Source organism: Sciurus vulgaris, assembly GCF_902686455.1.
Source record: "Sciurus vulgaris genome assembly, chromosome: 10".
NCBI classification, from domain to species: Eukaryota; Metazoa; Chordata; class Mammalia; order Rodentia; family Sciuridae; genus Sciurus; species Sciurus vulgaris.
This window is the reverse complement of record NC_136470.1, coordinates 38,305,036-38,329,437: the sequence shown is the minus strand read 5'-3', so window position 1 is coordinate 38,329,437 and position 24,402 is coordinate 38,305,036. Positions and strand designations below refer to the sequence as shown.

The 24,402-nt window shown below is 36.5% G+C and overlaps 1 protein-coding gene across 4 annotated transcripts in view; it reads right to left on the bottom strand.

The window, feature by feature from the left end:
* The window catches only part of CADM2 (cell adhesion molecule 2), a 1,028,501-nt gene extending 1,025,779 nt beyond the window's left edge, over positions 1-2,722 (bottom strand). For 3 of the 4 annotated variants that reach the window (XM_079155912.1, XM_079155913.1, XM_079155915.1), the window contains exon 1: positions 2,003-2,721. In XM_079155912.1, the coding sequence (XP_079012038.1) occupies positions 2,003-2,063 (61 nt within the window). In that variant the 5' untranslated portion in view covers positions 2,064-2,721. Of the gene's footprint in view, positions 1-2,002 lie in introns of all 4 variants that reach the window. The other variant, XM_079155914.1, reaches the window with a different exon arrangement.
* Positions 2,723-24,402: the final 21,680 nt, after the last annotated feature.

Sequence of the window (24,402 nt, the reverse complement as noted above, 5' to 3'; positions counted from 1 at the left end):
GGCGCAAGCCAGCGCGCGCGCGCACGAGCGCACGCGCACAGACACACATACACATACACACACAACACACACACAGCACAGCTGAGAAATGTAAGTTACTGAGAGGTGAACTAGGGTCTCTAAGAGGATGTTTCAGCACGGATTAGAAATCCAAGTAATGTGTCAGCCACCTGGGGTACTTGTGCGAGGGCGGGGGTGTGAATGGTGGGAAATGGGACGTGGCGGCGTAGGAAGGAAGAATGTGCTGTCTGCCTTCTCGGAGATTCTGGCACATGACATCTGAAATTTATATCCAATGTAAAATACCTACAAAATATTCTAGGAAAGATTCTGCAAGGTCAGTTAATTAATTCAGGAATATTCTTCCCACTACTTCTTCTTTCACATTCATAAATATGCACAAATAAAATAAGGTCCCCAGTCTATATCCCAGAGGAGGGGAGGAGAAAGGATGCATTCCAAGAACTTGCTGAAAGATGGTTCATTGACCTCATTTAAATCCTCCAAAGGCCGATTGGGGTTTGCACGCCTGTAGGTCTATGTGTGTCTTACTTTCATATCCCTTTTACCCGGGGACAAATAAATTTGACCAACTTATCTTTTCCACAAATATTCAAATGATGACAGAGGGTTAGAGGTGGGCAAAGATTTATCAATCAATCAAGAATCACCTGGCTTTAAGAAGATTTCTATCGACCATCATTTCACATCTATCCTTCCTATATCTCACACTCAAGCCACATCCCCATACTACTCTCTTCAAAGCAACAATCTTCCGCCTTACAGCCCCTGCCCACCCAGCCCTAGCACGCCGCCTCTGCCTCCTCCACCACCCAAACTGCCCTTCCCCAAGCACTCCTACTCCATGCATTGCCATTTATTTCATAATCAGCATCGTCTTCTCATCCCGTACAGTCCTTCTCTCCCTCTTCCAAAAGAGAGGGTCTGGTGAAAAGTGAAACCCGATCCCCTAGTCACTCTGCATCCAAACCCATTGATTTGCATAATAACACTGTTTTGTGCGGTTTCCCTCCACTGCGGTCACAGGGGTTCTTACATTTCACGTGAAAGGATAATATTAATTACGGAAAGAAGGGGCAGAGAGAGGCTGGAGAGGTAAAAAAAAAATCTAAGCGAAAATCCCTTAGCAGTAAAGTAACTGCTAGGGAGCACATATTTTTGTGCTTTAATTTTTTTTTTAAACGACACAGACTGAATAATAAAAAGTCGATGTGTTGATAAAGTGGGCTTGGGTCTTTTAATTTTTCCTTTTCTTCCTCTTTTTAATATTTTGATTCATTTTCTTTCTTTCTCTCTCTCTCTTTCTTTCTTTCCTTTTCTTTCTTTCTCTCCTTATTCTCTCTGCTTAAATCTCAGACAGTCTCCCCTCTCTTCCTAGGTGAATGACACGTCTCACAACACATTTCCCCCCCGGGGATGTTATTGCAATGCACACGGTGCTGCCGCTGCTGCTGTTCTCGCTGTCTCGGTAGCTCGCTCCCAGGCTCTCACACACTTTTTAAAGACACACCGATATGATGCTGGTGGGAAGAAGGGGAAAGGGAAAGGCGACCCGAAAAGGGGGAGGTTAAAGAGATGACAAGAGATGGAGAGGGTCGGTCAAGAGCGTGATGTGGGAGGTGGCTGGTGGGGGTTGGTGGGAGGATGGAATGTTGAGAGAGGCACAAGTTGCCAGCCAAAAGGCGTGGGAGGGAGGATACCGGCAGGGATGAAGTGAGATGAAGGAAGCTCAGGTGAATGAAAAGGCGAAAGGTGCCGCGTAAGGGGCTGACTGCTGGGAGAGCAGGGCTGAGCCAGCGCTTGAAATTCTAGGGGCTGGTGCAAACTGCCACTGCCCCCTGCCGCACCAGGGAGTAGGGGGAGGGGGTGGAAATCGCCGGGGACTGGGCGACTGGAAGGGAAGAGTGGAAATATGGGGTGGAATGGGGATGATGGGGAATGGGCGTGAAGTTGATGCTCCCCGCGGCGGGGCGGGGATTACCTTGTAACAGGAGCCCGCAGACACTGTAGAAGCGGAGAACGGCGCTGCGTTTCCAAATCATGGTCCCTTCACTAAGGGTCTGGGGAAGAAACGAGGGGGCAAGGAGATGCTGGTGAGCAGGGCACACAAGTGCAGGGCTCCTCTTGTGTCCTCTTCCCGGTGCCCGCCGGACCCACGGTCCCTGCCGCTGCGGTGTTCGAACCCGCGGACGCGGATCGGCGGCAGCAGAAGCGGCACAGCAAAGCACCCGCAAATAGGATTTCAATGGGCGAAATAGTTTCTTCTCCTCCTCTTCCTCCTCCTGCTAGTGGTGCAGTCGCGACAACCGGTCTGCCGGGCACAGGTTTGGAGCTTGCCTTCCTCTCGGAGCGCTCAGCAAGTCCCAGAGCTCGCCCGGGCTGCCCAAGCAGGTGGTGCAAGGATGCCGGGGTGTCGGAGAAGGTGCGGGCGAGGGCTGCAAGGAGTGGGTAGGTCACAGAGGGGAGGGGTGGGGAAAAGGGGGATCAAGCAAGCAGCACCGCCGCTTGCGTTTAGGGTGTCTCAGGGTCCTGGGGAGAAGAGGTGGCAGCTGTGAAAGCAGCGCTAGTGGCGGTGGCGGTGGCGGTGGCGGCGGCGGCGGCGGCGGCGGCGGCGGCGGCGGCTCCCGGATGCTCAGGCTGCAGCAGCAGCAGCACTGGCGGTGGCGGCGGCGGCGGCGGCGGCGGCGCAGCAGCAGCGGCGGCGGCAGCTCTACCGAGCACCAGACACAAGGGCAAGCTCAGCGCGGCGGAGGCCCCGCTCCCACCCTGGCTAGGGATAGACACCGCCCACCGGCCAATCGGAACACATCCGCCCACCAGACTTGGCCAATGAGGGGAAAAGATGGGTGGAGACAAGCGCCGGGAAAAACAAACAGGCTTCTCAAGGACCCTTCGGGCAGGAAGAAGTGAAGCCCCCTTTCACGCACTTTGGTCTTGTCTCACCTCCTTGGAGTTGCCTAACCATAACTTGCAGGGAAACAGCAGCCTTCATGAAGCAGTTATGTGTACTAAGGAAAGGTTCAGCCAATCGCCGCCGCGAGGGGGCGGGGTTAGCCGTGTCCCCAGCAGGTCTGGAATCCTTGGTGCCTGGTCTAGGTCCTGGGTGCGAAGTTCTTGTGCGCATTTGGACTCCTGAAGCAGATGGTGACTGCACCTGCCCACTCACCAGCTGCAGTAGCAATCTCAGACGCTCCAAACAGCAAAAGGGAAAGATTGCAGAGGGCGTGGGAGAGGCTAAGTATAGGGACGGAACACCTACCTGCCTACAAGAACTTGTGTGGCAGAGAAGAGTTAGAAATGAAGGAAATTAATTTTCTGCTGTTGTTGCTCTTCAAATTTTTAACTTAATCTAGGGGCAAATCTCAGCAGAGCCTGGTGGGTTCCAATAATATAGGCACTGGGATCAGGAACATCCAGGTTGAAATTCTATAGCCGTCACTTCTTGTTTCATGTTTGTGATTTACTTCAATGTTTAAATCAAAAGGCTCCTCAATTGCAAAACGGAGGATAATAATAGTGCGTAACTCTTAAAGTTGTAAGAAGTAAATGAGAAGGCAAACATGTTGGTGCAGGGCTACACAATGTGTAAGTGCTTTATAAATGGTAGTGCTAACTGTGAGGTGGGGTTTTTCTAATCAGGACAGAAGAAAATTTTAGCAACCCTTTTTAAAGTTGTAACGATAGCCTTAGGAAGTAAGAGAAGTAGGACTGTACGTTTTTCATGGATGCAACCAAGAATGGTCATAGAAAGAGACTGATGAAGCTGGAAAGAACCACTACTATAAAACCACCCTGAAATGTGCCCCTTAAAAAGAGGAGATATAAATGATTAAGGTATAAATTAATCAGAAGTTGTGTTTGTAAATGAGATTAATTCCCAGGTTTTTCCCTATGACCAGTTTTTAATTGGACCAAATTAGCAGATGATGGACTGTTTCAGTAGTGTTAAATCAGTCACACCATAAATAAAGTCAGCTTTGTTTGCGAGACGACACAATAGAAACCTGCAAGCAAAAAGACACAGGGAAAGATGAGAGGCAGGATCAATATTGATGCCCTTCACTCTTTCCCATTTGTTGCTTACTTTGCCACAACCTTTTACAAATTCAACCCTTGACTTTTAGCTAATGACCCATTCATTTTTCTGCCCACCTTTCTCCCCAGGTTCTCAAAATTAAGGAGCAGAATGTCCATAATAAAACTTTAGCAGGCTCTAAAAGAAAGAGGATGTGTGAATAACCTTGTTATTTTAGGAGGTAGTTGCCTACTGTGAGTTTCAGCTGTTAGGAAAGTCCAAGTATACTCCTATCATTTCATAGATGAAATTCTAGTAATATTGACTCTTGCTTGGGTTTTGTGTCAAAAAGAATATAATAAATGGAAATGCCAAAGAAATTACCGTTTTTTTAATTGAAATGATAGTTAGGGTTCCTGGGTTCTAGTGCACATTCTGTTTCTAGTTGTGTTATTTTGGGCATACATTCAACTTCCCTGAACTTTGGTGCCCTCAAGTATATGAAGTAGCTAATTCTATCACTTCTAAAGTGACACAGAGTTTAAAAAAAAAAAGTTAATTGTTTTATGATTGCTGTATTTAAGAAAATGTACCATGCCACATGAATATTTCATCTTTTGTGATCAATACTCTGAAAGTGACCATGTTTTGTGTTTTATTGAGAGTAATGAAGATTTCTACCCTGAAATAGGCTCTAACCTTGCTACTACTTATGTGGACCTCAGGATAACAGCTCTAGTCCCACCTGGGAATTTATTAGAACTGTAGAATCCCAGCTGCCACACAATACCTACTGAAACAGAACTTTCATTGTAACAAGATTCTGCCCAAAGTTTGAGGAGCATTAGTCTTTAACACTATTTTGACACATACCCTTTCCCAGGGAGAATTTTAGTGAGTGTTCTATGAAACAAAGAAGGCTAAAAGGCTAGGAGCATTTATTTATTTATTTTATAAATTACTGTTTGCAGAAACCCCATGGACAACTTCTTATAATAACACAAAAATAACTCGTTTTGTAAATTAATAGATAATTTTAAGAAAAGGTTGAAATTTTGATGGGAAGTGTCATAAACTTTCATATGCTAAGAGCACTTTAACTCATTAACCTAGGGACTGGAAGAGTTTGTACTTATTCAGGTCCTATGAGAAAAACACTCAAAACCTGGATTGTACCATTTGGAAAAATAATACCATCTTCTCTGTGCAAAGAATGGATATGCATTTTTTAAGTAGTATATTCTTATCAATCAATTAATTTAAAAAATGTCAACTACTCAATGGGTACAAGATCTTTCAATATTTGCAAAACTATGGTTTGCCAAAACAATATAGACATTATATAAATACATATTTCTGAAAGTCATAACAATTCTAAAATGCAATTAAACATCTTTAAATATATTCATTTCATAGATTTAAAGCCATTATTGTCTACATATATCATCAGTGTAACAGTAAATGTACAAATTAATTGACCTGTTATGAATCATCAGACAGTAAAATAATTTTATAAATTGCCCAAAGATGGCATCTATCCAAGAATTCTTATATGCAATAGTCTTAATATTATACCAGTTTGGGAAATTTTCTTTACTTTCTTTATAATTAAGCCAATATTTTCTTTTTTCTTCATGGAAAAAATTTTAAATATTTAATTTTGTGGTTTAAATTTTTTAAAAAAGAGATAAACCAAAATTTTAAATACTAGTCATTCATTTAATACCCATATTGCTGTTTAAAGATGGTTCTTAACTTTTTCCCAGGTTGAATATGATGGTCTTTTTTATTTATACTGTCACAAAATTATATGGCAGCTCCCTTGTCTTTTAGTGGTACCATGGATATTATAATTCTTTTAAAATAGTTATCACAGATGCAGGTACTTCTTAGCTTGTACTTTATGAATATTGTACAGCAGTTTGAAGGAATTGGGATTTATCATGAATGTAATGTTTTTGTCTCTTGCTGGAAACAAAGCAAATTATTTACAAATTTAATTGTGGTAAAGTTATTAAAATGAAAATGGAAAAAAAAATTAGGTGTCACTTTTTTCTTGATGGCTAAATTTCCTGAGATTTGATATGATTAGAACATTTTCATTTCTCTTTTAAATATTAAATTAGGTGAAGTGCTTAAATATTTAAATATATAGTCATTATACATCCCCAGGACTAAAAATCTAAAAAAATCCATGCCAAATTGACTCTCATAGCAAATTGACTCATAGTAAATTGACCTAGCAAAAGAAATTTCATGGCCCGGTGAAAATGTAGACCATTGTGGAAGAAAATTAGCTTATTGAGTAGTGGGAACATTGATTGTCATTCTCTTTGCTATCCAGCATTTTACATGTGATGTCAGCTGCTCGTGTTGCAGAGAAGTTAAGACTTCATAGGCAAAGAATATATTTTATACAGAATAATGAATAAATATACTATTATTAATAGGATTTATATGTGATGTGTATGATAAATTAAAGCAATTTTGGTTTCCTTTAAATGCCTTTAAGGCATTGTGCTACTTTTTACAAAACATTCAGTGTCCTCCTCCAGAATTATGACCTATTATTTTACATCACCCCACCTCAAATGTCTTATTACTAAAGTTTTAACTTACGTTGATGACATTAAAATTGATGAAAATAAGTTCACAGATATTAAGAAATTTGCAAACTCAATATGAACTGTTTCAGCATTTTTATATAGACACATCAAGTAGCGATATAATCAGTGTCTCTCCATTCTCTCATTTTAAAATTTATAATCACAGTGTGCAGAGTGAAGATGATCTAGTGATCTTATGCAGAATAACTTCTATCTCTACAATAATTGAATCTAAATGATCTAAGATACGTGGCCATCACTTAACTTCTTATACTCATCATTGGGAAAAATAGCTTTCTCCAGCTACACACACACACACACTAAACAAGGAAATAGTCACCCTACTTTATAGTGGACCAAATGATCCTGAAGTTTAATTACAATTAGTACAACAGAAATTTTGCAAAAGATCACAGTCATATCCCGAAGATGATTCTCAACCCTTGGGCATAATTATATTGCAAATAGGCTAAAAACCAAACAAAGCAAATGAACAAATGAAGACAATGTCTCTATATCCATTTAAGTCAATTTCATGACTGACACATGATTTTGTAGCCTTCTGTACCTGGAACACTCTCATTTGAGATGGTTACCTTTGCATTCTGATCTACCAGCGTCTTAGTATTGACATTGTCAATGAGATATTTACTGTTGACCCTTTCCCTCTGCATTCCCTCCCCATATAGACTATGTTTATGATTCCAGTTTCATTTTTTACCATGCCCTTTTTAAACCTGAACTTATTTAAATCATGTGTTGGCATTTCTATTGGTTTTTTCTCACAAGTGGCAATGTAAGTTGTAAGAATACAAGGACTTTGGCTTGTTGAGTGGCATTTAAGAAACTAAAAAGGAACTGAAACATAGTAATCACTAAATGTGTGTTTGAAGAAGAATTGAGTGTATTCATCCAAATCTTGTATAAATCAGATTCCTTTATCTTTTCTCTTGTGTCTTTTTCTAAGATATCTTTCCCTTAAATAATACTAAGTATTATAAAGTGAATCTACTTAAACTGAAATTTCCATACTTAAATAAATTAAACTTAGATGTTTATTTATAAGAAAAATCCATATGGTTTGATAAAAATATAAACTATATAGGAATAAATTAAATAGACATTTAATGGAAATATTTTAGTTATTCCATCCCTCATATATAGCCACCACTGACTACTTTTTTACTGTTCTTGATTTTTTCAGCAGCAAGTAATTTGTAGTAAGTAGATTAAAAATAACTTCAGTATTTTTTTAATTGTGCATATTTTTGGGTGCTAGAGAGTGTTTTTAGTGTGTTTTTAGTATTTCCTTGTTTTAGAAGACTCTATGTTTGCATTACTAGTTAACAGAATTTCTGTTGAAAATATTACAGAATATTTATAAGGAATAAGGCAGGGCAAAATAGTAATAATGAATCCATCTTAGGACCCCAGTTTTGACCCATATTGACTAAATAAACAACACTATGATTTTACTTGATTCTTGATGAATCTATGATAAATTAATTTACCTTAAAATGCCACTATTTTAGTAGCCAATTTGATCTACATCTCTAAGGGATGTCTAATGTGTTCCTTAATTAAATAAAAAGAAAACAATAAAAATAATAAATCATCCTTAATTACCAAGTTAACAATTACTAAAAAGACTGGAGATAATAAAAGGAAATGAATCTGGAAAATAACACATGACTTATATAGTGGAGATTAAAAATATGACTAAATATATGAGAAGATTTATTTATGTAGGTTTATTAATTACATTGCTCTAGAGTTATGCTATTCATTAGGTAGACACTAACCATGAGTGGCTATTTAAATTTCAATTTAAAATTAAATTACATGAAATCATGCAACTTTAGTCATACTAATATAATTTTAAGTGTTCAATAGCCACACATGACTAGTGACTATTATATCTGACAGCACAGATAGAGAACATTTTCATAATCACAGAAAGTTCGACTGAATAGCTACATTCTCAGAAACAGTCTGTATTAGTCTGTTCTTCAGAAAAAAAATATGCTTTTTTATCCACATTTCCACTTTCAGTTACCCACAATCCACAGTTCCACAGTCTCAGTTACCCACAATCAGCTACAGTCCAAAATACTAAATGGGAAATTTAAGAAATAAACAGCACATTGTAAATAGCTTTTATTAGAGTATTGTTCTATTTTTTGTTTTTGTTTTGATCCTCTTACTATACTTTATTTATTAAATAAACTTTATCATAGACATGTATGTACAAGGAAATCTAGTCCATATAGCAAATTCAGTACTACCTATGGCTTCTGTTTGGGGTGTTAGAGTATATGACCTGTGGAGAAGGGGAACTAATGTGTATCTTCATGAATAGATTAATTATAAGGAATTGACTTGATTGGTTATGGAAGTCAAGAAGTCCCAAAATCTTCATTCAGCAAGCTAAGGATCCTCAAGTTCACTAACAGGTGCCCAGGTAATTTGGCAAAATATTATTTCTGGGTGTCTGAGAAGATATTTCTGGAAGAGTTTTGAATGTGATTCAGTAGACCTCTAAAGAAGATCCATTCTCATCAACATAGGTGGGTATCATCCTATCTGATGAGAGCTTAATAGAATAAAAAGGTGAAGGAAGGCAAATTCCCTCTCTCTCTTCCTGAGCTGTGGCATCCATTTCTAGATTTCAGATATTGGAATTTACTCCTGGTTCTTGATCTTTAAACTCAGAGACTTGCACCAGAGACTCCATTTCCTTGCCACTTTGTTGATTCTCAGACCTCCAGAGTAACTGAATCAAAACACCAGCATTCTTATTTGTTGGTATTCCAGCTTGCAGATGGCAGATGGCAGGACTTCTCAGCCTCCATGATCCCATAGGTAGTTCCCATAATAAATCTCCCATTGATTCTGCTTCTCTTGTGAAACCTAATGTGTAGTTCACATCTAATTCAAGGGCAGAACAAAGACTGATGTCCTGGCTCAAAAATTATCAGGCAAAAAGAATTCTTTCTTATTTAGCCTTTTATTCTATTCAGGTTTTTAATAGAACCTCACTCACACAGAGAGGCAATCTGCTTTATTCAGCCTATTGATTGAAATATCAATCTCTTTCAGAAACACCTTCACAGACACATCCAGAAACAGCACCTAACCAAATATCTGGGTACCCTGTGGCCCAATCAAGTTGAAAGAAAATTATTACTTCTTTCATCACTGTCATATTTTCACAACCTTAGGTGAAAATTCAGACATTAAAATTCAGAAGAAATAAGATTTATCTCTCATATATGCCAGGGTTGTGTGTGTGTGTGTTGCTATAGTTCTACCTTTTTCTCACAACACTGAGAGGAAAATCATTCATTATTTTCAGAGGGATTGGAGAAGAGAACTGCCTTGCCCTGATAATTACCTTATACTATGGTCCAAGATCCCTTAATATAAGCAAGGATTAATATGTGTTAATCCAAATGCTTTGGTTTTTAGTGACATAAATCCAAATCCACAAAGAAACAAAGAGGGTCAAAAAATTCTGGTTTACCCCATACTTATGAGGGGTTCCAAAGAAGAGAGATGAGCTATTTCTTTCTAGTTATCCTGGAATAACTTAGAAACAGCCCATTTTGATTCTATGTCCACCCTTCAATTACTTACTGGGTAAGATTGGCCAGTGATAGAACCCGTGCAGATTTTTAATTACATTATTCCACTAGATGGGGAAGAGACAATTTCTAAAAGGAAAAGATGATGGAAAAAATGTAACAGATGTTTACTACTGAATACAATAATAGATTGTGATACAGGGGACATTTATATTGACAAGAATGTTATATAGTTACCCATGGTAATTAAAATTAAAGTGGCAAATGACAAACTTTAATGCTTCCCACAACACAATGGGATTGCAATAAATAGTTATAGAATAAATAAACTTACTACAGCAATATATTTCTCTCTGCTGGCAAAATTTAGAATTATCCTCAGATTTTTATATAACCAAGAGATGACTTCTCTGCTTCTGTATGGTAGCTCATATTTCTTTATTCAAGTGTGTTATGAATTGGATATTAGTTGCCCCCCAAAAGACCCTGTGTTAATGCAGAGGTTGGAGTTGATTAGATTTTGGTTGGATTGTGAGAGCTGTGACCTAATCAGTCCATCCAAACAAGGATGTGGTAGCTGTAGGCAAGTAGGTCACCGCGAACTCACCCTGGAAGGGTGCATATACCTGCTGCCCCTTCTCTCTCTTTATTGCTATTTAGTTGCCATAACCTTCTCTGCCTTGCCTTTCTGCCATGAGGTTCTGCCTGATCTTGAGTTCAGAGTGATGGAGTTGGCCTGCCACAATGAACTGAACTTCCATGATCCAAAATAAACTTGCTTTCCTATAAGTTATTCTTCTCAGATATTCTTGTTACAGCAATGAAAATCTAATACAAAGTGTCATACTGGCTCTTGAAAATTAGTAACCATTAAATGCTAATTTCCAACTTTTCTTACCTAAGGTTTTCACTTCTTTACCCCACTGTTTTTTTGCAAGGATACTTAGTTGTTTTTCCTTGTGTACCACCTGCACTCCCCCAATTAAAATAGTTTTCAATGGATGACTTCTCTAATTTGTCAGGTTCATTTTAAACACCAGTTTGTGCTTCTAAGATCAGAGCAACTTGATAAATTCGATTTCACTTTGGATGTATTCCTGATTCCTTTCTCTAAATTTTTGTTACATGTAAATAATATATACGTACACACACATACATGCAAGTTATATAAAAATCCAACTTGGACTACTCTATTTGGTATTCCAGAACAGAGGTTAATTTTAGACAACAATTTTAAGCTGGGTGAAACAGAGCTTCTGTGTTGTACAAGATTGCTTGTATAGAAAATACACAGCTCAGAAAGGCAGGATGATATATTCTACACACATGGAGTTTTACACACCAGAGTATATGTATAGTACCCAGAATTCTGAAACCTGCAATCAGAGAAAAGAAAATGCAGACCTCAAGAGACAAAAACAGGTTCTGAACAATGTGAAAACAAAAAATATGGGGAATAAAATAATTACAAATAGAACTCAAGTTCAGGACAAAAGCACAAGAACTTGATATTGAAGCAAATAAATTTTGTGTATGTGTTCCTAGTCTGCTTCTTGCTCAGAGAAACAGAAAAAAAAATTAGAATTTTGGTGATTTTGGTCTCTTGGGTAGGAAATAGAGTTTGAGATCCTAGAAACTCTGAAGCCATCCTTTAATTCTGATTGCAGTTGTTTTGTTTTGTGATTGAGCTGAATGAGTGTATACAGATTATTTTAACCAAACACCTCATAGAATAAATGATACAGTATATTACAAGGTATACATAAAGAGGTTAATGATTTGTCTAGAGTCACAATGAATTTTAAATTGAAAGGGAATAATAGAAAAAGATGTTTCTTGATGCATAGCCAAATGCTGAAGATGGCATGTTTCCATAGCAGCATTGTTGTACGAGTCCTGTTGGGTATTGTTGATTCAATGGATAGTTTTGGCAAAAATGGTAAATTACTTTCCTCCAAGAATGTCTCTATTACCTGAAATCCATCTGGAAATAGAAACATGTTACACCAATATATTTAGACCTTATAAAATTGTTCAGTATAAAATTGCCTCATTTACAATCAAGTTTATCTGAATATCTCAGCAAGTTTCATAAGAATAGTAATGTGGATCTCTACAGTTGGTAATGAATTAGATACTAGCTCTTCAGTAACTGCTTTATGAAGAGGGTAGAAGAGTCCTAATATTATTATGCGACTTTTTTGTATAAGGTATTTTTTACCTCCACATGTAATTCTCAATCCTATAAATATATCCATTATCACTAGTATTTTATAAACAAAGAATCTAAACTAAGAACATGTAAATAATCTGAGCAAGATGCAAAAGCAGTTAATACCAGAACAATTTTACTTTAAATCTTGGGTATCTCTCTCTTTTTTTGTTCCTCCTTTAGGAAATCGAAGAGAAGAGAGACATAAGGTTCTTGTTACTGCCAAACATGCTTTATTTCAAATACACAAAGATCATGGTGTGGAAAGTCTATTGGGAAAAAAGTCAGCACCATGATCAGATCCCTACTCCCAAAATAATAATAGTAATAATAATAACAACAACAATAATAATAAAACCTGAATCCTTGTGGAGGAATAAATAGGAAAGTCAGAATAGAAGTTGCTGGAACACTAGGGCAAGGCTTTGCCTCAGTATACATTAAAATGTTTGGATATCCATTTCATATAGAGAAAATCAGTTCTATTTTTGAAAGATTTCTTAGATGTCTCTCAAGACTTCCTAGGAAAAAGTTTCCACAGGTCTTTCATGCAAAAGGTTTCTGTACTTAAAACATATTTACAGAAATGGCATTATCAAATATCATTTGAAAATGTCAATGCCTTTCCTTAGGCACACAAGGCTTCTATATTTTTCATTTTCCCACTTGTCCTCCTATTATTTCTATAGTACATATTATCCTTCCAACTCATAAACCAGGTTCCATGCTTTCATTATTGGTCTCAATTCCAAAAACCCTACAGGGATTTTTATCCCTACTACATACTCTATTTTGAATTACTTAAAGAATAAAATAAAACAAATATTTTCTTATTCTTGTGGACCTTACAAAGCATTCTTGAATAATAAAAAATGCCCTTCTGTTGTTAATAAATTTAAAAACAATTGGCAGGACACATATTTAGCCAAAAAAATTTTCCGATTTTCGTATATGTACTGCCAAAGTGAGCACCCAAATTTTTTTCCATGGAGGTGGCCACCTTTCTTTCAATATGAATAAAATAGTACCAATAAATGGAATTTAGTATGTAAAATCATGTTTATTAGTTTCTATTTTTAAATGCACTGTTCCTTTCCCATGTTGGCATAATTCTGCATAAGACTGATCACATTATTCTCTAGATTCTGAGGTACACTGATTTAAATGAGAGTGAATTTTGCTTACAGCTACCATGTGTTTGGAGGAAACAGCCTGTAGCTAAAGTTGCCTTTTCTGCTAGCTTTACATATAGGAGAAATTTTAAAATTATTGCCGATTTTCAGTAACTAAACTTAACAATGATTTCCACTGTGAAAGTTTGTTGGTGCTTGTGTCTTTAAATGGGACTAATAAGTAATACATTTAATTACCATAAGGATTATGAAAGTTTTCATAAGTAAAACAAAAATTAGGTATCACAGGCCAAAAAAATTAGCTTTTGCATGGCAAATGACATTTCAAAGCATTACCATATTATTATACATTATTATTTTATACCATTATTATATATACAGTTAATTATATGTTATCTTATTATGTTATTAAATATTATTGCTATGTCAGTCAAGAGCAACTGTTAATTGAACCCCAATATTTTTGTAGGCTTATCTACACCATAAAACACACTTTTGCTTTGGGGGTCAACCCTTCCAGCAAGGAGATTGAAGAGATGGTTGGGAGAAGTTATGATCAACTTGCTTGAGACTTGTGACAAAAATAAACCCCTCACCAAAAGGGAGTGTCTGTAATCCCAAGGTAAAAAGGGAGTACCAAATTATGTCAAAAATATTATTCCAAAGATTATCTGATAGCCCTTTAGATAAAGAGAGGCCAAGAGTTTCAAAGTAACTGGGCACCTTCACAAGAAGGAAAACTTAGGAAAAGGACGTTGCTCTTTCACTAACATCATTATAATAACATGCACAGTTTTGTTTTCTGTTTGACTTTATTGTTGCTATTCTTTTAACCCAGTGGGTTTCACCATTACATCTATAGCCTAGCAGGGTTCTGGTTAATTTCTATGGAGGAAAGATTCAGTCATTCTGGGCAGTTCTGTTCCCACCTTCATGATGCTGGACTCTGAATCTCAACCATTACAATTTTGTTATTCTCCTGGGAGCACCAAAGGATGCAAATAGATCAAAACACAACATTCATTTCATCAACTTCAACTTTGTACTCTACTAAGTCTATATAGATGTTTTCTGTCCTATTTCCCAGTACAAATATTGGGTATTCACTTAGTTCAACATAGCCCATTTCAGGCCTACCATGAAATTGAAGGCAGTGCAGTCCAAGAAAAAAGTATACAAAAACACTGCAATAAAATTCACACACAAAGATGTGCCCTAAATTCAAATATAATCTTCATCCAATTGTAAATTTCAAAAGAAAAATTAGTCATGAAGATTAAACGATTTCACAAATTAGAATCCTAAAATGCTTTAAAATCCAGAGATATTGAAGTCCAAAATGAAATTATCTTTGCTCTTGGAATATTATGTTTCTAAAAAATTAATGTAAAATTTCCTCCTCTCCAACTCTGTATTATGTTCAATTTCAGATAGATGGTTCTCATCGCCAGAGTTTAATTCCTTCAATAACTACAACCAGAATTACCTCTCATGGGAGTGGGTACCATTATTTTACCATTATTTTGTCTTTCTGGAGTTGCCCTAGCTCAATGCTTTCTACGTTGTGCCTTTTTTATGTGTACTAGAGTGGACAGTACAATAGTATACATGCCACAAGACCCAAGTCTACAAAATGTAGATTAGAAGTAGGTTAGACACTGTCTACTACAACTAGAACTATTCATTGCTGGAGAAACGTTATTCTCAGAATTCATGTTTCATGCTGTAAGGGATCATATTGGAGGTTCAATATTAAAAGAGTAAATCAGAGGATGGAATTAATATTGCGCTTAGAGCTTCATCTTGTTGGATAAGGAGATCACTGATTTTCTGCCCTGTCTCCAAAATCTTCTGTACTTAAACTTTTCTTCTTCTTCTTTTTTTTAATTTTTGGTATGGGAGACCAAACCCAAGGGCACTTAACAACCGACTAAGTCATATCTCTAGCCCTTTCTCTTTGTTATTTTTGAGACAAAGTCTCGCTAAGTTACTTAGAGCCTCACTAAGTTGCTGAGACTGGTTTTTAACTCACAATTCTTCTGCCTCAGCATCCTGAATTGCTAGGATTATAGGCATGTGCCATGATGCCTGGCTAACTAAAACTCTTCATAAATGATTAATTATGAAATGCTGATAACCCCATTGATTACCATTTTCCCTTTAAGCACAGCATTTGTCTATAGAACAGAGTACATGTGGTGACATAGAGCTCATACTCTCCTAAACAGGTATTTTCATTCCTGAGTCATTTCTATTACTTTTTACAAAGTATTACTTTAGGCCTAAGAAACACTTTTTCTAGAAATTGTTTATGTTCCAATTCTGGATCCCTCTAAAAAGAAATCCTATGCAGCTTAAGTACTGCTGGTGTTTTTGAACACAGGCCCCTATTGACCTACTGGAAACAAACATGTGAGCCACAGTCTTTCCTCTGCTTTCAAAATTACAAAATTTATTTAGGGTTTCATTGTTACTGCATTTTCTACAGTTATGGGCTAAAAATTTGGTATTCTAGATTTTGTGGGGTGGGGTTAATGGATTTTTTGTTATCTCATTTTATTCTTCCATTCTGGGAGACGCAACTGAAATTGGGAAGCCTGTCCAGCATTACCTTCATAAGTCTAGAACTCAGAAACTAAAGCTAGAACCTCCCTAATGATGTTAGTACAAGTGGAACACAGCTGCGGTTTTAAAGTAGTAAAGATTGTTCTACCAACCAGTGCTTAAATGGCCTGTGAAGACACTCTTTTCTCAATAATTGTATGTTTGCTTCAGCTGCACCTGCTTACTAAGGCCTATGTGATCTGCCAGCATCTGCCAAGGCATCTGCTACAGCCTTGGCTGCCAGCATCTGTACTCTAAGTGTAGTTGAAGATCAAGATGCAGTAGATTGCATTTGGTCAGGGCCACCCATTCTTTTTGCAAAAGCAAGTTCAACCTGTGTCTTTGTTTATGCTAATCAATCCACATAGTTGTCATCTGCCAAGACAGACTGTGTACTAAAGCCCCTTGCCCAGTGCACAAAAGTTAAAAGTCAATAGCATTACAGTAAATACCTGATAGCCCAGATATAAGTCATTGTGTACACCAAGATCAAAATGCCCTAGAGAATAAACTCAAAGCTGTGTGTCCTGGTCTCAACAAATCCTCTCTCCAGTATATTTTCCCCCAAATTGTCATTTTTTTTTCTTGTTTTGTATCACAGTTCTTTAATTCTGCACCCATTTTGTGGGTTTTTGAATAACTCAATGTTTATCACTGCTCTTTCTTGGCTTTGATTCTAAAGAAATTTAGAAATAAGTTATGTATTTGGAAGCAAAACTGAGAACCTCAATACTAATAAGCAATCAAAGTTGAGGGAAGTAACTTGAAATGTGTGTGTGTCTGTATGTCTTTGAAGAGAAAGATATGTTTAGCTACTACTTAGCACACATAGAGGTAGAATCTTGATGTATCTCTTTCCAAAACAGAAAAAGATTTTGAGACTGTTGAACATGACCAAATTGTTATCCTTAAAATCCAGTAGAATAAAGGGAGTAAAGAAATGGAAATATGCCAAGAGTCTTAGCATAACTGAACTTTCTCAACGGCAAAGAAAGCTTTGGAATGCAGTAGAAGCATTCTATACTAAAAGCAAGAAAACTCATACTTCAGATAGAGCACTAATATCCCGAATAAATAAAGAACTCAAAAAACTCTACACCAAGAATACAAATAACCTAATCAACAAATGGGCTAAGGAAATGAACAGACACTTTACAGAAGAAGATGTACAAGCAATCAACAGATATATGAAAAAATGTTCAACATCTCTAGTAATAAGAGAAGTGCAAATCAAAACTACCCTAAGATTCCATCTCACCCCAATTAGGATGGCGATTATCAAGAACACAAGCAACAATAGGTGCTGGCGAGGATGTGGGGAAAAAGGTACACTCATACATTGCTGGTGGGGTTGCAAATTAGTGTAGCCACTCTGGAAAGCATTATGGAGATTCCTCAGAAAGCTTGGAATGGAACCACCATTTGACCCAGCTATCCCACTCCTCGGCCTATACCCAAAGGACTTAAAATCAGCATACTAGAGAGATACAGCCACATCGATGTTCATAGCTACTCAATTCACTATAGCCAGATTGTGGAACCAACCTAGATGTCCTTCAGTTGATGAATGGATAAAGAAACTGTGGCATATATATACAATGGAATATTACTCCACCATGAAGAATGATAAAATTATGGCATTTGCAGGCAAATGGATGAAATTGGAGGATATCATGCTAAGTGAGATAAGCCAATCTCAAAAAACTAAAGGATGAATGATCTCGCTGATAAGTGGATGAGGACATATAATGGGGGGTAGGAGGGGTTAGCGTTAGGGTTAAGGTTAGGTTTAGGGTTAGGGATAAGAAGGGTGGTAAGAATGGAGGAAGGAAGGACTGTATAGAGGGAAAAGAGGGGTGGGAGGGGTGGGGGGAAGGGAAAAAATAACAATGAATCAAACAATATTGCCCTATGTAAATTTATGATTTTTAATTAAAATAAATAAATAATAAAAAAAATTTCTGAAATGCACTCATATATTTTTACTTAATGTACTCTGCCATAGGCAATAGTTATTTACCCAGGTTATCTAATGTCAGTTATTTTAAATTAAAAAAGTACCCAAAGAATCATATTGCAATTGAAAGGACCAGAGAAGCCAACTGTTATGTGTAACAATCTTATAACGCATTAAAGTAGTTTGGGATACCACAAAGTCATTTTTTTTTCTTACAATGTCTCTAACATGTGATTGGGGATGCCCCAAGCTTCTACAAGCTTCTAGAAACTGTTCATGATACTTATACCTCAGAGGTAGTTCTCCCACAAAGGGAATGTGGCATTGGTGAGGTGAGTGTAGGGATCAGTGACTCAGAATAGAGAAGCCACTGTGGTTGAGTCATATGTAGTGTTTTAGGGGGAATGATGAATACTTGGGACAGAGAATAAACTGAGACATAAATAAACAGAGTTGGAGAAATAGATTTTTTTTTTTTTTTTTTTTTTTTTTTTGTAAAATGTTGCCATGCTAGTCTCTTTCACTTCCTCTCCCAGGATTCTTTTAAAACTTCTCCCTAACAGCAGCAGAGGAAGTGGTTACTTTGGTCTTAATTTTGTGCCACTCTTCCTCTTAATCCATAGGTTGAAATTCAAACCCCCAAAGTGATGGTATCAGAAGGTAAGATATTTATGAGGTGTCTGTTTAGGAAGATGGATCCTTTTTGAATGGCCTCTTCTAAAAGAGATCCCAGAGAGCTTGTTCCTACCTTCTACCACAGGAGGGTGAGGACCCAAGAAGATGACACTGTTTATGAACCAACAAACTGACACCCCAGTCATCAAATCTGTGGGTTCCCCCATCTTGGATTTCCCAACCTCCACAGCTGTGGGAATTTCTGTAGTTGATGAGTTACCAATTTATGGCACTTTTCTTTTTTATTGTAAAAAAATGGGATACATGTTGTTTCTCTATTTGTACATGAAGTCAAGGCATACCATTTGTGTAATCATAAATTTACATAGGATAAAGTAGTTTGATTCATTCTGTTATTTTTTTCCCTTCCCCCGACCCCTCCCACCCCTCTTTTCCCTCTATACAGTCCTTCCTTCCTCCATTCTTACCACCCTCCTTATCCCTAACCCTAAAACTAACCCTAACCCTAACGCTAACCCCTCATATCCTCCATTATATGTCCTCATCCACTTATCAGCGAGATCATGATATCCTCCAATTTCATCCATTTGCCTGCAAATGCCATACTTTTATCATTCTTTATGGCAGAGTAATATTCCACTGAATATATATGCCACAGTTTCTTTATCCATTCATCAATTGAAGGACATCTAGGTTGGTTCCACAATTTGGCTATGGTGAATTGAGTAGCTATGAACATTGATGTGGCTGTATCTCTGTAGTATGCTGATTTTAAGTCCTTTAGGTATAGGCCGTGGAGTGGGATAGCTGGGTCAAATGGTGGTTCCATTCCAAGCTTTCTGAGGAATCTCCATAATGCTTTCCAGAGTGGCTGCACTAATTTGCAACCCCACCAGCAATGTATGAGTGTACCCCACATCCTTGCCCACACCTATTGTTGCTTGTGTTCTTGATAATCGCCATCCTAATTGGGGTGAGATGGAATCTTAGGGTAGTTTTGATTTGCATTTCTCTTATTACTAGAGATGTTGAACGTGTTTTCATATATCTGTTGATTGCTTGTACATCTTCTTCTGTAAAGTGTCTGTTCATTTCCTTAGCCCATTTGTTGATTGGATTATTTGTATTCTTGGTGTAGAGTTTTTTTGAGTTCTTTATAGATTCTGGAAATTAGCGCTCTATCTGAAGCATGAGTGGCAAAGATATTCTCCCACTCTGTAGGCTCTCTCTTCACATTACTGATAGTTTCCTTTGCTGAGAGAAAGCTTTTTAGTTTGAATCTATCCCAGTTGTTGATTCTTGATTTTATTTCTTGTGCTATGGGAGTCCTGTTAAGGAAGTCTGATCCTAAGCCAAGAAGTTGCAGATTTGGACCTACTTTTTCTTCTATAAGATGGAGGGTCTCTGGTCTGATTCCGAGGTTCTTGATCCATTTTGAGTTGAGTTTTGTGCAGGGCGAGAGATAGGGTTTTAATTTCATTCTGTTGCATATGGTTTTCCAGTTTTTCCAGCACCATTTGTTGAAGAGGCTATCTTTTCTCCATTGCATATTTTTGGCACCTTTGTCTAGTATGGCGCTTTTCTATAGCAGCCCAAAATGCCTTAAGACTGGTAAATGAGGAAGAAAAGGAAGGAGAACCTTAAGGTTAACAAAAGATCTTCCCCACCACATCTCCTTTCGTTTAAGAACATTGACGGGAGTGTTGAATACCTGATGGTGAAAGAAAAAAACATAAGTATATTGCATTTTCCAAATATTTCCACCGTCTTTTTCACTTATCAATGCCTCCTAAATTAATCACCACATTGGGGAAGTGTAGTTAACAATGTATGCAATATAGAGTGAATTTGAGGTGGATAATAAACTTCTGGCAGAAAGGTCAAAAAGTTATTAGGGGTATTTCATTGGACAGTTCATTACTTGTCAGAAATGCAGAATCTTATGGCTAACAAACTATTTCCATTAAACTACATTTTATAGCACTAAATTTTCTTATTGGAAGATCTAATAAGGTAAAAACTAAATAATACTACTTCAGATCATTTCAAAAGGAGAATTATATAGCAGCCATTATAGCAATTATATCAAATGACAACCTTGCACAGCTTTTAAAATTTATGTGATATCTCCAGGTGTTTTGCTATTAAGATTAATGCTTGATGTATTTTTAAAAAATAAAAGCAGAAAACCAAACACTCTTTCATTCAAATTCCAAGTTTTCTAAATTTTTACTTAGGACATTGTGTGATATTGCAGTTAGAATGTATTTTTAATGCATTCACAAAAGAATCTTTACTTACATTTTCCACGAATGGAAATCCAAGTTGTTTGCATGATTCTGTCATATAGAACTCCTTGAAAAGAAAAAGAAAGGGAAAGTTGCAATCCCATCTTATAGAGATATTTATTAGGTACAGTTGGTATTTAACAACTTAAATTTACAAAACACTAAATAAACAAAGGCTAAAATAATATGTACGTTAATTTTAGTTTTCACTTTTGGAGTCAAAAGGATTTTTGACACCACAGCCACACTTGCCAGTCTCCATGAATGCAGGGCATAGACAAAAATGACTATATGTGAATATGGACGAATAGAAGATAGATGGCATATTTATCAGAAATTGTGATAAAATGGTTTATTTTATTTTCTGTTAACTTGAAATGAGCAGGAATTCTCTCACTCATACTTTGTGAGTCAAAATAGATGTTGTTTATATAAAAATGAAATTAACCTTAATTATAATTATGCTCATCTTGAAAGAACTGCACACATATCCTTGTATGCACACATACAAATACCTTCTCCCTACCCTGCCCTATACACATCTTATATCCTGAGTGGGAAAAGCCACTTCATTTAAATGATAATAATTAAAAAAAATATGAGTTCTTTTGCTGAATCTTGAGTTTATTTTACAATGTTTTCTTCTTAAAGTTCTTAAATTTGTATCGACGTTTATTTCTATATAGCTTCCATTAAGCTTTTATATTTGGTTATAAGCTCTGGATTAGGAAAAAATGATTTTCTTTAAATTGTTAATCTTTAATGATCATTATGCTCATTTCAAAGTTGTAACATTTCAGAGCAAATAGCTTTTTAGAGAGCTTTGCCATTTTGCAATTTGTTTTATCAGAAATTTCTTCAACTTTTATTTTCTCAGTTATTCTCTTTGAAATTAAAGAACTCCATAATTGTATCTTCATTTCTTTAAAACTGCTCTTAACACATTTGTAACAATTTTCAAACATATCCTACATACCTACTTGGTATTTTATTAAAGTCACCTAAGCTAAAAATGATTATTTTTTTTCATGCTTACTTCAGCTAGGCTAACAACCACCTCTGTTTCTTAAAATTCACGTGCGTTCTTTCTTGCATTCTACTTTTGCTCTAGATTTAGGCACAGTATCTCTAATATATGTTGTTATTGCTGTATTACCTGTTGCTGGCAGACTGGCTTCTAACTTGTTGATAGTCTATTTGTGAGCTTTATTTGTCATATTAAATGAATATTTTTAGCTTTCAAGGGCTTTCTCTGTCCCTCTCATCTTGACATCTTGTAGTTTATCTTTCTCTTGCTTTATCATTAACTTCTAAAATCTTTCTTTGTTGTTTTCTTTTTCACAGTTGCTACATCTTACTATACTTCTAAGAGAAAGTGTTTTTGTTAATATCACATACCTATTTTTCATTAGGTCTCTTAAGAGATTCCTAAGGATCTTAATTTCTATCTCATAAATCAATGGATATTACGGCAAATATTATTTATTGATGTTTCTTCAGAAAGAGTATGTCTTTGTAAAATTCTGCAGTTAATAAAGAAAAGGCTCTGTAAAAAATAGCTGCTACTAAAACATGTTCTATTTTGGTTAACAAGTTATTTGTGATTAAGTCAGGGATAAGAGTTGGAAAACTGATATACCTCAAAGTCCAGAATTTTACATGCATTGTCTGAAATGAAAGCAAAAATTTTAACATGTGCAATTACTCTTTAAAAATAAAGCTCATGTTGACTTTGGAGGACAATAGAACTTTTTAAATTCCTACTCATAAATGCATGCTAGAAATAATATCCTGTATGTTTTAAACATTAGGATTTTAGCTCCAGTTATTGAAACTCTTGATGAATCCACATTTATTTTTATATTTTCCTTGTTCCTAGTGAATTCTGAAAACTCAATCTTTTTTTTTTTTTTTTTTTCAGTCTCTTTTCCCAATTAAGCTTTCAACCACATACAGCTATTGTTTTTCTTAGGTAGTTCATATAAAAAATATCTTACATTAACTCTTGCTCTGATATCAGACTGTATTAAAGTTCTAAGCCAGATGTGACTTGTTAACTTTTTTCCTACTTAAAGGTAGTAAATGTGGTTTTACTTCTCTGCTAGCTTACTGATAATTATAACCAACTTAATTCTTCCCCTAAGATTCTTTAAAATAATTTATGATTTACATGTCAGATTTTTTTAGATCTATTTTAATACCTTTATCAATTTCCAAAGCATTTACTCTTTTCAACAGAAACATTCACCAAAGTATCCACGTAGTATGTTGTATTTTCAAAATGGGTAGCAGTTGGGGATAATATATTTTCAACTTCTGTGACACTTTTAGTAAGGAGTTAAAGACAGATGAGTCCTTTCCCACAATTTTGCAATTCTGGGGCATACATGTTCTAGATTTTATAACAAAATACAAACACTGCTCCTGAGCTCTCCAAAAGAGTTTACCTTAGCAACTGTGTCAGGGATTCTCAAGACCTTCCCTAAGTTCAGAGATTTGCTGAAAGACTCACAGGGCTTATTAGTCATTGTGCTCAAATTATGGTTTATTACAGCAAATGAATTTAAAGAAAAATTATCAAAGTTGTATGTGATGAAAATCTGGAGGAAACTATGAGCATCCAAAGCTTCTCTCTCTCTGGAGCAGTGGAGCATGCAACTATGATGTCCAGCAGCAATAAATGGAGACCCATATGAAGTATGATCTACCAGGAAAGCTCACCTGAGCCTCGGAGCCAGAGTTTAATTACCAGTTCATTGTGTGGGAACTTGGGGCCTGCCTCAGTGACCTGTTTTTGAAGTTCCAGACACCAGAAGAAAGGGGTCATTCACTATAAACCACATTGCTTGTACATTTTCTCTAGACAGATTGATAGAACACAGTTTTCAGGCACAGGTATGCAGAACACCCTTGTCAAATAGGACCCATTTTTTTTTTATTATTATTGAGATAGAATTCATTTTTTCATTCAGTTCACTTAAAGTATACAGTTAAGTGGACTTTATTCTGTTCACCAATATATGCACATCTCACCACAATTTCAGATCATTTTTATAACTTAAAGAAGAAATCTATTACCCTTTAGCTATCATGCCCCACCCCCACCAAGCAGTAGATGACTACTAGTTTATTTCTCTACATTTGCATATTCTGGACTTTTCATATAATGAATCATATGGTATGTGCGCTTTAATGACTGCCTAATTTCACTTAGCTTAATATCAAGATTTGTCCATTTTAGTATCAGGTATCAATACTTAATTCTTTATTATGGGTGATCAATATCCCTCCTGTTCTTAATTTTGAGAAATGTTGTTAAGATTGGGTTAAAGATTATTTCCTTTTT